At 44.2% G+C, this 13125-nt stretch overlaps 1 protein-coding gene and 1 long non-coding RNA gene across 5 annotated transcripts in view; one reads left to right on the top strand and one right to left on the bottom strand.

Moving 5' to 3' along the window:
- Positions 1–4889: 4889 nt before the first annotated feature.
- On the bottom strand, positions 4890–7807 carry LOC128315645 (uncharacterized). The gene is made up of 2 exons (XR_008298626.1): positions 7072–7807; positions 4890–6549 (listed from the first exon to the last, which is right to left on the bottom strand). It is a non-coding gene; the product is annotated as an uncharacterized LOC128315645 (long non-coding RNA).
- Positions 7808–7815: 8 nt separating this feature from the next.
- Positions 7816–13125, top strand: part of ZFAND3 (zinc finger AN1-type containing 3) — a 323061-nt gene continuing 317751 nt past the window's right edge. For all 4 annotated transcript variants that reach the window (XM_053222859.1, XM_027057837.2, XM_053222858.1 and 1 more), the window contains exon 1: positions 7816–7948. In XM_053222859.1, coding sequence (XP_053078834.1) covers positions 7878–7948 — 71 coding nt within the window. In that variant the 5' untranslated portion in view covers positions 7816–7877. The remainder of the gene's footprint in view (positions 7949–13125) is intronic.

The following is a 13125-nucleotide window of genomic DNA, read 5'->3' as shown; positions in this document are numbered from 1 at the left end:
ACTCTGGAGCCCATGATTTATAGTGTGATGAGTTAATATTATGTGCCAACTTGATTAGGCCATGGAGTGCCCAGCTATCTGGTTAAACATTCGGAGTGTGTCTGGGAGGGGGTTTTCTGGATGAAATTAACATTTGAATCAGTGGACTGAGTAAAGCAGATTTTCCTCCCCAGTGTAGGCCGGCCCCATCCAACTTGTTAAAGGCGTGAGTAGATCAAAAGGCTGAGCAAGAATTTGCTTTCTGCCTAATGGTCTTTAGCTGAACATCAGTCTTCTCCTGTCTTCAGACTCATGCTGGAACTTCTAACCATTGGCTCCTGGTTCTCAGGAGACCAAACGGCAGTTCTTGGGACTTCTCAGCCTCCATAATTGCATGAGCCAATTCCTTATAATAAAACTCATATATATTATAAACACATGGAAATAAACCTCATATACGTGGTTATGCAGGTGACCCTTGAACAACGTGGGGGGGATGGTTAGGAACACTGACCACCTCCCCACTGAGTCAAAAATTTTGACTCCCCCAAAACTTAACTACTTGTAGCATACTATTGACTTACCAGTAACGTAAACAATTGGTTAAAATATATTTTGTATGTTATATGTATTATATACTGTATTCTTACAATAAAGTAAGCTAGAGAAAAGAAAATGCTGTTAAGAAAATCATAAGGAAGAGAGAATTCATTTATAGTTATTTTTAAAAATCCTCATGTAAGTGGACCTGCATAGTTCAAATCTGTGTTGTTCAGGGTCCACTGTATTCTCTCTCTCTCTCTCTCTCTCCTTCTGTCTCTCTCTCTCTCTCTCTATATATATAATATACACACACACACACACACACACATATATATGTATATGTATACATGTATATGGTTTCATATATATCTTAACCATCCAGAGAACCCTAATAATTAGCAACAAGACAATACTGCCAAGCTACATGCATGAATATGGAAGATGTCCAGGACGTTTTTCTTATTTATTTATTTATTTATTTATTTATTTATTTATTTATTTATTTATGTATTTATGTATTTATGTATTTATGTATGTATGTATGTATGTATTTATTTTTAATGTTTATTTTTGAGAGAAAGACAGAGAGAGAGAGAGAGAGAGAGACAGAGAGCAAGTGGGGAAGGGGCAGAGAGGGGGAGACACAGAATCAGAAACAGGCTCCAGGCTCTAAGCTGTCAGCACAGAGCCCGATGTGGGGCTCAAAGTCGTGAACTGGGAGATCATGACCTGAGCCAAAGTTGGACGTTTATCGACTGAGCCACCCAGGTACCCCGTTCATGACATATTTCTAAGTTAAAAATAATCGGCTAGAGTATACTGTGTTACATGACCCCGTTTATATAACAATATATAAATGAAAAGCCTGGAGGGCTACATAACAAACTGTTAACAAAGGGTCTCTCTAGGAAGTGATATTAGGGAGGGCTTTTGCGTTCTTATTATTTGAAAAATTTTCCTCACAAAGGTCAACTATTTCAGGGAAAAACAGTATTTCCATTCTTGAAAAGAAATTTAAAAGTCAGTAAAATCAAATTTCACACCAAGATGGGTGTGAGCAGCAGGGAAATCAGCAATTGCTTCATGAACATGGGAACATGAGACGTGAAATGGCAGCGTTTTCTCCTCCCCTCCCCTCCCCTCTCTTCTCCATTGCACTCTTCATTTTATTTAATTTATTTTTAGTTTCCTGAGAAGGGCTGAAGATGGTATGCTTGGTTGCTCTTCTTTTCTCCTGGCTCTGAGAGTTTATCCATGCCAAGTGGACCGTAAGTGACTAAAAGAATCAACTGCATATCAGAAAACTCCGGGGCCAGAAGAAACCTTAGAGAGGGTCTAGTTCAGTGACTTTAAAAAAAAAAAGTTTTTTTTTTCCCCTTTTGGAAAACCAAACCCAAATGTGGGAGGAACGCAGAAACCAGAATTCTTGCTGAGAATGTGGTTTGAAAGACATTCATCTAATCTAACCCTATCATTTTGCAGAAAGGTCTCAGATCTTCTTTTGGCCAGCTATGTCACACATTCCTAAGTCTACACAGGTAACTCGGATTGCATCTTTTCTGGACTTTCAGAGGGCTGGGCAGTCTGAATTAGGCAAACAGGACATGTTGTGACTGGGCATGGTTGCTGCCTCCCGTGCAGGTGAGAAATGCCCCATTTTCTCTTTCTTAGCAGCCCAAGGCCCTTTTCTTTTTTTAGGATTATTAAAACTGGCTCCCATTCTGCCTAGGGGGCCAGAGTGTTATAGGATTCTCTGTTCCCAGGAGTGGGTCAGGGTCAAGGGACATAAGAGAGAGGAACTGAGGAAAATAACTCAGTGGCAAGGCAAGGAGCCTTTGTTAAGATCACAGAATTAAGGTTGGGATTAGGTCTGAAATCTAGGATTAATTTTTCCAGATCATGTTAGGATTAGGATTAAGACGGAGGCTAGAGTGTAGAATGGACATTGGGGCTAATACCAAGGTAGAATGAATTCTGATGGAAGGGTTGGCCCTGGGAGTTAGAGTTGTGGGGTAAGAATTAGAATCTGAGTTAGAGGACCATCTGTTTTCTCTCAGGTCTCCACGAGTGTCTCCTTTTTGGCTGTCTCTCGCAGGGTTAAGGTCTTTGGACTCAGTATTACTAAGAAAGCAGCCCTTGTGAGCCCATGCCCTTGAGTCATACCTGGCTCTTTCCCATACAACCTCAGTTGCTACTTCAAGAGCTCTGGCTGCTGAAGCATTAATATTATCCTTTACTAGACCCTACTGAGCACGTAGATGGCTCCTTTTAGGCCAATGGTGATTGCAAACTACTCCCAAGAGTCACATCACAGGCTCATCTGGAACGTAATCTACACTAGAAAATAGTCAAGACAATTATGACAAAAGCACTTCTGACAATTACCCCCACACTTTGGTCCCCTAATTTGATGATGCCCTGAAATTTTATGTTCTCTCTGAGCATTCAGCCAACTAAGTGGGCATGTTATAGGAACTGGTTCAAGGGCTTTTCCGATAGAAACCTTGGGAACGAAGGGTGAAAAGTTAGCCAGCTAGGAACATAAGAGGGAGCAAATGAACACTGGGTCTCATTTTGTGTGATGAAAAAGCTTGCAGTGAGTTTCAGTGTCTTGTAGGGAAGGTATGTGGTACACATTCCCCCAGGATAGTCTGAATAGGGTGCCAATTCACATATGGGTTTCATATTATTTTTTGTTGTTGTTGGTCAACAAATATTTATTAATGTCTACCAAATGTGTCCCGGGCATTGTATAAATAATGGTGAACAAGACAGACACGATCTTTGGAGAGAAAACATGAATAAATATTTAATTATAAACTGTGATAGGTTCTACAAAGGAAAAGGGTGCCACAGAAGATAAAAATAGGGTAATATAATTTTAAGTGGGGATAGGGGGTGGTCAATGAAAGCTTCTTTGAGGGAATGCCATTTAATTTTAGGCCTGAAACAGTTTTTTTTTAATAATTTTTTTTATTTTTTTGGTATTTATTTTTACGTTTACTTAAAAATTAAAAACATTTAAAAAATTTTTTTAACGTTTATTTATTTTTGAGACAGAGAGAGACAGAGCATGAACAGGGGAGGGGCAGAGAGAGAGGGAGACACAGAACCTGAAGCAGGCTCCAGGCTCCGAGCCATCAGCCCAGAGCCCGACGCGGGGCTCGAACTCACAGACGAGATTATGACCTAGTTGAAGTCGGACGCTTAACCGTCTGAGCCACCCAGGTGCCCCTAAAAACATTTTTTTAATGTTTATCTATTTTGAGAGAGAGAGAGAGAGAGAGTGCGAAAGAGCAGGAGAGGGGCAGAGAGAGAGGAGAGAGGATTCAAGCATGCTCCACACTGTCAGTGTACAGCTGGATGCTGGGCTTGAACCCACAAACTTTGAGATTGTGACCTAGACCAAAATCAGACGTTCAACCGATTGAGCCACCCAGGTGCCCCTAAAATTTTTTTTAAGCAAATGTGGGGCTTGAACTCATGACCCTGAGATTAATGAGTTGCATGCTCTACCAACTAAGCCAGCCAGGTGCCCCAGGCCTGAAATAGTTTAAATAGGAGTTAGTTTCTTGAACATGTCCACTCTTCTTTATGCTTTTTGATTTCAGGCTGTAATTTACTCCTTTTTTGGTCTGTGTTAGATACATTTTGGAATCTTTGCCAAGAACATAACTGACCTTTGAGAACCACAGGCTACAAGGATGAACCTCTGACAGTCATGTTTGTGTTACAAAACAAAAAGCCTTGACTGGCTCAAAGTTATCCTATCAAGAATAGACAACCTGACGTAAATTTGACCAATAAGGTTCTTTCCCTTGAGAACTGGGATTCATAGATAATTAATTAATTTCTGTTGGTTCTTGAGGTGAGGCTAGGCGAGCTCGGATAGTCATGTTTGACTATATTCCCAGAGAAGCAGTGGAAGCAGGTCTGCAGAGAAGAATGAAGCAGCTCTGTAGAGTGAAAGAGATGGAAGAATGTGTGACCAGAGAGAACAAGAGATGAGAAACTAGCTACTTGGCTTCTGTATTTTAGATCCCTCTTCCAGTCCTTCATGAGATCTATTTGCTCTTTGTGCTCTTGGGTTCTTTAAGATTATTTCCTTCAGGGGTGCCTGGGTGGTGCAGTCAGTTAAGCGTCTGACTTCAGCCAGGTCAGGTCACGATCTCGCAGTCCGTGAGTTCGAGCCCCGCGTCGGGCTCTGGGCTGATGGCTCAGAGCCTGGAGCCTGTTTCTGATTCTGTGTCTCCCTCTCTCTCTGCCCCTCCCCCGTTCATGCTTCTCTCTCTGTCCCAAAAATAAAAAAAAAAAATAAACGTTGAAAGAAAAAAGATTATTTCCTTCAATAAATTATTATTAATTCATTAATTTTTTAAAAAGTTTATTTTATTTTGAGAGAGAGAAAGAGAGCATGAGCAAGGGAGGGACAGAGAGAGAGGATCCAGAGTGGGTTTGAACCCACAAACCATGAGATCATGACCTGAGCTAAAATCAAGATTTGGAAGCTCAACCACTGAGCCACCCAGGTGCCCCTATTAATCAATTAATTAATTTTTGCATAAAGTTTCAGTGGGTTTCTGTTCCTTGCAGATACAAGAGGCTTGACTAAGAGTGGCTTCTTATCAAATAAGCTCTTCCATTCAGTAAACATGGATTGAGTTGGCTTCAATCCCATGGTGATTTGTGGATCCTACAAGTATACAGATAATGTACAAACAGAATGGCATTTATAGAAATAAAATAATATTTGCTAATAAAATTAATCTAGGTGATACCTTCTGAGCATCTTGTATCCCCACTGCGTTGAGAGTACTTAGCAGCTATTTCTATCAGCCAAACCTTTTGGAGTTAGGTTTTGTGGTAGGAGACAAACATGTATATTTCTTGGTCCTATAATGGAGATTATGTGGGCAGAGGAAGGAGGGACTAATTCTGCCTTGTTAGCAAAGGCAAGGCATTGAAGAGATAACATATGCCTGAATGGGCAGGAGTAGTGTCCTGGGCAAGAGAGAGGAAGAGCAGTGGTGCAGAGGGTAACAGGAGGGATAAGGCCTTAGAAAATTTTGTGCACATCTTGGTAGTCAGTCAATGCTTGTTAAAAAGAATAACTGGCAAGCAGACAGGTAGGCAAGCAGTTTGTAAGATGACAATCACAGTTTATATTAAATTTTCCTTTTGGTTTTAGGTTTACTTTTTCCATATATAAAAGACCATCAAAATGCCAATAGAGAGAGAGTCCCACTTAATCTTGGTCTGTTAAACTCAAAAGCTATAAGTCTTTTAAGAATGTGGCAATTTCATGTTAGTTTAAGTGAAGATTTAAGGGGAATGTGAGTCCAATGAAAGCACCTAGCTGTATGGCTGTATGGCTTCATCCACTCAATGGACTTTTGACATAACTACTCATTGAAGGCTTGTGAAAATGCACAAAGTCGAAACTAAATATTACGAAAATCAGCACTCACTTTTGGAAGTGCATTGGCTGTAAAGAACTTGATTTTTGCAATCATTTGTCTTTATCATCCACAGCATCTTTTAGAAGATGCTAAGCTAAATGTGATCCTTGCTCTTTAGAGGCCAAAAGAAGCGACATAAATGTCAACAAGTCCACAGAGCATGCACAGACATAATGGTAGATATAGAAATAATAACATTTGACAATAAAATTAATCTAGGTAATATCCTCTGAGGGTCTCGTATTCTTGCCGAATCAGGGGTACACAGCTGCCTTTTCTAAGAGCCAGGAAGCCTTCCGGAAGTAGCAGTGACCTTCGAAGTTCGCCAACAAGGGTCTCAGCTGTGGGAGTCACCTCTCCAGTAGATATGGTGGAAGTTTCCTCCGCGTTGACATTTGCCATCTACAATCGCCTTCTGCTCACGATTGGCTGGAACTCAGAATGAGTTCAAGATGAAAGACAAGAAGCGCTAAAGGCTTATTTTTTGGTGGCTCGAACTTCTTTGCTTACGTTAATTTTCATCACTGATTCGGCCATAGGTCCCCTCCCCAAACCAAACATGTCCACTCTAGAAAAAAAAGAGGCTCTTTTAGTCTGGGTATCGGGAGTGAACTTGTGTCTCTGAGGCTGGGGGCACAGAAAGGGGAGGAGGAGCTCGGAACTTCACAGAGACACTACCCTCCTGCACCCCGCCCTTCCTGGGGCGGGGGAGGGGAGGGACATTTCCCTTAAGTTCATTACTGCCAAGAAGAGACCAGTTCTCCGGGTGGAACTGGAAGAGTGGGTCGGGTGTGGGGGGACTGGGAAGACAGATTTCTAGGGGATTGGCAGTTAGTGGAGAAATGGTCCCTGGCATCGCCCATAGCAGGGAGCAGCAGCCGGTTGGTAGACCTCCCAGCAGCTAAAGACCCCCGCAACCCCGGGAAGAGAGAGACCCACTTCCGGATTTGGAAGCACTCCCTTCTGGCCCCTCCCAGTACCCGGTTACGGGGTCTCCGGGCGCATGCGTAGCACTCGTCCGCCGCTCTGGGACTGGCCCGACTTACCCTAAACAACTAATCTACTCCTCCTCCTCCCGCTCGGGGCGTACCATTCGCGTTTGGGGGGAGGCAACGTGCCCCAGGGTACTCAGAAACCTGCTCCCCTTCTTCAGACAGGGAGAAGGTAAGTTTGCCTCAGATTTTAAAAGTTCCAAGAATATGAAAACCTCAGAGGCCCGTCGCCGGGTGATAGCCCGACGCTCTCGGCTTTGCCCACAGCCCCGTACTCTTCCTTTGAGGGGGCTGAACAAAGTGGCACGCCCGGATCCCAGCTGATCAGCTGCTGGGCTTTGGCGGCGGCTCCCCCGGGCGAGACCATTGTGACTCCTTAGGAGGGGTGTGTGAGGAGGGGAGGGGGCGGAGCGGCCATTGTCCGGTCAGCGCAGCCTTCGGGGGAGGGGAGCGTGACGGAGCGAGCGAGGCCCGGGGCTTCACAGCCGCCGCTGCTACGCCAGAGCCGGCGGGGGCCTCAGGTCCTTCCCAGCGCCGCCGCGCGGGACAGCGCTCTGGCTGCGAGCGGCGGTGGGAGCTGCCGAGGGCGCCGGGTCTTCCCTCCTCCCCCGCGGTCCTCGGTTCACCCGCACGCCCCTCCTCCTCAGCTACCCTCCCTCTCCGCGCCTCCCCCGGCCCCCCCATCTCTGCAGGCCGAGTGGTGCGGCCCGCCTCCAGCTGACCGGCCTGGAATCCCGGCTCGGAGCCTCGGACTCGCGCCCGCCCGCGCGCCCGCTCCCTCCCCCTCCCCCCGCCCCGAGCCCCCCGACGCCGCCGCCGTAGTCGCCGCCGCCTCCTTCAAGCGGGGCCCAGGCCCAGCCGCCGCCACCGCTGCCGCCGCCGAGCTCCGCCGCCGCCGAGCACCATGGGAGACGCCGGGAGCGAGCGCAGCAAAGCGCCCAGTCTGCCGCCTCGCTGTCCCTGCGGCTTCTGGGGGTAAGTGCCCGGCCGGGTGGGGGTGGGGGCGGGGGCTGGGGGCGCTGGCGCGGGGGCTGCCCGGGCAGGCCTCGGGGCCGGGGGTGGCCGGAACCCTGGGGGCTGGGCCCTAGCCGGGCCTACAGGGAGGGGGCAGGGGCCGAGTCTCGGGGAGGGGCGCTGGGTGGGGAGCTGGAGGTGGGCAGAGAAGGCCCTGGCCCGGGTGCACTGCCACCCTCTGGGACTCTCCTGCCAGAGGTTTGGGCCAACAGGGGCCGCCCGGGCCACTGGTGAGGGGGGGCAGGGCAGCGGAGAGGGATGAGGGGGCGGTGTTGGCACCTCCGGGTGAGGCTGGGGTGCCCCTTCCCTTGGCATGTGGAGGCCAGCCCTCCCTCCCTGCCTTGGTATGAGTTGGTGCCCAGGCACCAGGAGGGTATTTCCTCTGACTTTTTCACCTCCCCCTCCCTCCTTGTCCCCCAGAGACTTGCATCATCACTTCCTAAATTATATCCCAGTGCCCTATTTGCTTTTAGGAAGCTGTTCACACGTCACCCATCTTTAAAAATCGAGCCCAGAGCCGAGTCTAGGGTAAAGTTATAAGAATATGGAGGTCTCCCCTTTATTTAAAACACATTTCAGGAGTTCTGTAAAATTTCCTTGTCCAAAAAATAAAAAACAAAAACCCAGAACACCCAACTCAAGTCAACCTGGCTTGGGAACGTGAGAGCCAGTTTGCTCAATTGGCTCAAATTCATCTCTCTCCATTTTTTTTTTTTTTTTTTTTTTTTTTAATGATAAAAATATTTACATTGGCCAGCCTGCGTTATTACTTGACCATCCTGTTAGGGTGAAAAACTGTGAGGTGGGAAATTAACTTTTTCACCTACAGTTACATTTTAAATTCTCCTTGTTAACACTTGGAGTTTTATGGATTACCATCCCTCTTACCTAACAGGTGCCTCCATCCTACCTTATGACTCTAATTGTAGACGAATTGGGAGACTTTGAAGGACTTTTGTGATTGATCCCTTTTTCCTCTATTTTCCAAAGACCTAGTATATTTCATAGTGTATAGAGGCAGTAAGGAAATGATTATTTCTGGTGAGAACATTTTGGAAAGATGTATTTAAGTATTTTATTTTTGCTATCCCCCAGATGTTAGGAATGGTTGAAGTACAGATTAAGTCTGGGATTTTTGGGAGTGAAGAGAAAGAAAGTTGATCTTAATGTAGATTTCTGTGGAATTTGTCAAATTGAAAGGTCGTGACAGAAATAGGTTCTCATTTTGTCCTCTTTTCTGCCTTTTCTTAAAAAAATACTTGGTGGAAAGATGTTAGTCAAAAATAAGTTATGGTATTAGCAAAAGTTTTGAAGATGTGAAAATATTTTAGGTTTTATAGTCTTCCTAATAATTGGGTTGTCTGCTAAGTGCTTTCCTGGACAATCTAATTCCCACAGAATTTTAGGAGGTACAACCATTATCCCACTATAGATGAGGAAATTGAGGCTTTGAGAGGTGGATAACTTGCCCCTTGTATGCAGTGAGTGTAGGGTGGAGCTGGTGAGCTCGTCAGAGTGCTTAGTACCATCACGTTTATGACATCAATCTGCTGCCCTGGAAAAATCTGGTGTCACAAGCCTCTGATTGTAACTCATAAGAAGACATGTGGCTCAAAGAAAGTAGCTGCCAATGGCAACTAATGCCCAGGATGTATCAGAGAGAGGCTTGTTTCCTGGCAACAAGTTTGTCCTTGGGACCATTATCTTGAGCAGAACCCTTATTGAAAGACTTATGTCAAGACATAGAAACTAAGGAAATGGAATAGCCTTTTACTTTTAGGCTGCAGAGTTCTGAATAATGCCAAGAAAGTTTGATAGTTGCAGGGAGGATTAGTGAAACTGGTATCATACTTGACCTATAAGCAATCAGTCCTGCTTTTTTGATACTTTCAATCTGGCCCTTTTTAATGAACTGCAGTTTGCCTGATAGGAGTTGTGAGCACAAAACTAATATTTTTATGTTGAAAAGTGTTCTTTTTAATGTGTAATGTTTTAACCTTTTCTAAAGGAGTTTGTAGGTACCTGTGTAGTTTGCATTCTATACCAAAGTGTAATGATATTGCTGCAGAGTTTTATCATGACTGACTCCGAACCGAACATGTATTTCTTACTGTATGGGCCACATTCATACTATGTTCATTAAGTAACCTTGAATATATTCAACGAATAATTGAGTGTCTCTGGTATAATGGTGGACAAGGGGGCACTGGCCCCGTCTTCTGGGAGCAGAAGTAAAGTGTCAGAATAAAGTATGTTAGGATTGGTACAGGGTGTAATGGCAGGGGCGCTTACCTAATTGAGGTGGAGGTAGAGGAAGGTAGCCTGGAGTAAGTGACACCGGCCTAGGCCTGCAGGAAGGGTAGGGGAGAATGGAATTAGAAGAGTTTCTTTCAGGTGGAGGGGATAGCATGGGTGAAGTCCTGGATGTGAGAGAAAGCACCCCACATTTGAGGAACTTAAAAGTTCATTGGAGTTGACTGGTAGATTGTGAAGGGCAATTTGCTAGAGATGAGGGTGAGATGGTGAGAGCAGTTGGTGATGTAGGGCTCTGTAGGTAATGCCTAGGTCTTTGGACTTTTATCTTGAGTTCACTCAGGAACTATTGAAGAACTTTGAACACGTAGTGGCGTGAGTTTCTTTAACGTGAAAGATTGGATGATGTTGAGAGGGGTCTGGGTGTGTGTGTATATGAATGTGGTGTTTTTATGTTCGTGGGGTATTACTAGAGGTACAGAAGTCTTATCAGGAGGAGTAATCCAGACCAGGGATGATTGGGGCCTGCACCTGTGTGGTAGCTAGACAGAATGGAGAAAAGTAGAAAGCTGTGAGAGCCATGCAGTAGGTATCTTGTGCCTTTTTCTTTCATGAAAATGAAGGTGAGTGTGTTACCCGAAAACTTCAGTCAGCATTGCATTCTGTGGAAGCCATAGGTCTGTAAAGTCAGCTAGCCACAGTCCTTTGCAGAGGAGCCTCTTAGCAGAATGTTCTGGCACCAGTAGACTAAAGGCAGTTCCTTTAAGATTGCTCTTTAGTTACTTAGGCTGCCAGACTTGCTGCCTGGCATTGTCCAGTCAGGACACCAGTCAGTGGGGCTTGCTTAAACAAGAGAGCTGTGAGGTCTTTTTTGTGGGAATGCAACAGTTAGAAAGTAGAATGACAAGAGGAGCACACAATGCAAATGTGTGAGTATTTGGAATAAGGAAAGTTTCTACTTCTCTCCCTCTTGGTTTATGTTGTTTAATTGTGGGCATGGAATTAAGTTACTGTTCTACGGAGAGACCATCTCTCCACTGGGAAACTTTGCTACCTTGGAAATTGTTGAAGATTTACCTCTTTACAAAAGTTGAAAATTGTGTGGTGTGTACAATGTTTTTAGAGTTAATGATCATAAACCGTTTTTTTCCCTGAGGTATGTACTTAAAACTTTTAGTGAAATACGAGTATTTTCTTGGCTAATTTTTAGGCATTCCGTAGTCCTGCGAAAAACATACTAGTTTGTAATAAACCTGAAATGAAATAGTATTTTAAAATAATAAAAATATCATTTTAGAAATAGTATTTTAGAAATATATACATACACAAAAGCACTTTTAAATGATATGGGTATAAGTGTTACTAGTTGAAGTTGCATTTTAAGTTGTTTAGACGTTTAAAATGTACCGAAACGCGTAGATTCTTTACAGGCATTTTCAAACGGTGTTGAAAGAACAGACTTAGAAATATTCTAGGGGCGCCTGGGTGGCGCAGTCGGTTAAGTGTCCGACTTCAGCCCGGTCACGATCTCGCGGTCCGTGAGTTCGAGCCCCGCGTTGGGCTCTGGGCTGATGGCTCAGAGCCTGGAGCCTGTTTCTGATTCTGTGTCTCCCTCTCTCTCTGCCCCTCCCCCGTTCATGCTCTGTCTCTCTCTGTCCCAAAAATAAATAAACGTTGGAAAAAAGAAAAAAAAAGAAATATTCTAAAAAAGAGAGGAAGAAGAGGGGTGCCTGGGTGGCTCTGTAGTGCCCAACTCTTGATTTCATCTCAGGTCATGATCTTGCAGTTTGTGGGATTGAGCCCTGAGTCAGGCTTTGTGCTGACAGTGAGGAGCCTGCTTGGGATTCTCCCTCTCTCTCTCTCTCTCTCTGCCCCCACCCTGCTGACTCTCTCTCCCTCAAAATAAATAAAATAAACTTTAAAAAAAGAGAGAGGGAGAAGACTTAAGACACTAATGTACTGACTATATTATAGGATAAGAAAAAAAGATAATTAGATAAGAAAAAATGGACTTTTTTCAAATTTCACTTACTAAGTATAAAAATCAAGTACTGATATTTTGCCTTTACAATTGGAGACAATCTGTTGTAATATTATGGAAACTTTGGGAACTACTATTTCTTTCATAAATTAGTTTAAAGTATAGTTGACAAATGTTCAGTCTTGTTCTTTGGGAATAATGGAACATTTAAATGTGGGTTTTAGGGGCACCTGGGTGGCTGAGTCGGTTGAGCATCCAACTTCGGCTCAGGTCATGATCTCGTGGTCTGTGAGTTCTAGCCCCGCATCGGGCTCTGTGCTGACAGCTCAGAGCCTGGAGTCTGCTTCGGATTCTGTGTCTCTGTCTCTCTCTGCCCCTCCCCCGCTCATGCTCTGTCTCTCTCTCTCTCTCTCTCTCTCTCTCTCTCTCTGTCCAAAATAAATAAACATTAAAAAAAATAAAAAAAAATAAATGTGAGTTTTATTTGGTAAACTATTCATTGTTTTTGATAAAAAATAAGCTCTTCTTAACGAACCATGTCATAAAATAAATGTTACATGGATGAATTTTCTTTAGGGAAATAGATTTTATTAGGATTTTATTTTTGTGATCTGTTCTGTTGAAGCATTTTATTTCACCAACTAGATCTGCTAGATAATAATGTATTTTAAATAAAGATGGGGTTAGGCAGAGATGAAGAGTAATCTCACAAACTATATTCCATTTCTGAAGAGGTTACTAGTAGAAAGTTGATAGAACATAAAAGATGATTTGTTCTATTCCGTTTCACTTTTGGGAATAACAAGGTGTGACTAGTTAGTTGAATAAAATCTGTCTCTTTCTCCCCCCCCCCCCGCCTGGATCCCAGGCTGGGGAATTGATGTAGAACCCTGTTTCTGTCACT

Source organism: Acinonyx jubatus, chromosome B2 (genome assembly GCF_027475565.1).
Source record: "Acinonyx jubatus isolate Ajub_Pintada_27869175 chromosome B2, VMU_Ajub_asm_v1.0, whole genome shotgun sequence".
Lineage (NCBI taxonomy): Eukaryota > Metazoa > Chordata > Mammalia > Carnivora > Felidae > Acinonyx > Acinonyx jubatus.
Note: the sequence above shows the minus strand (reverse complement) of the source record. Positions and strands in the feature narration are given on the sequence as shown.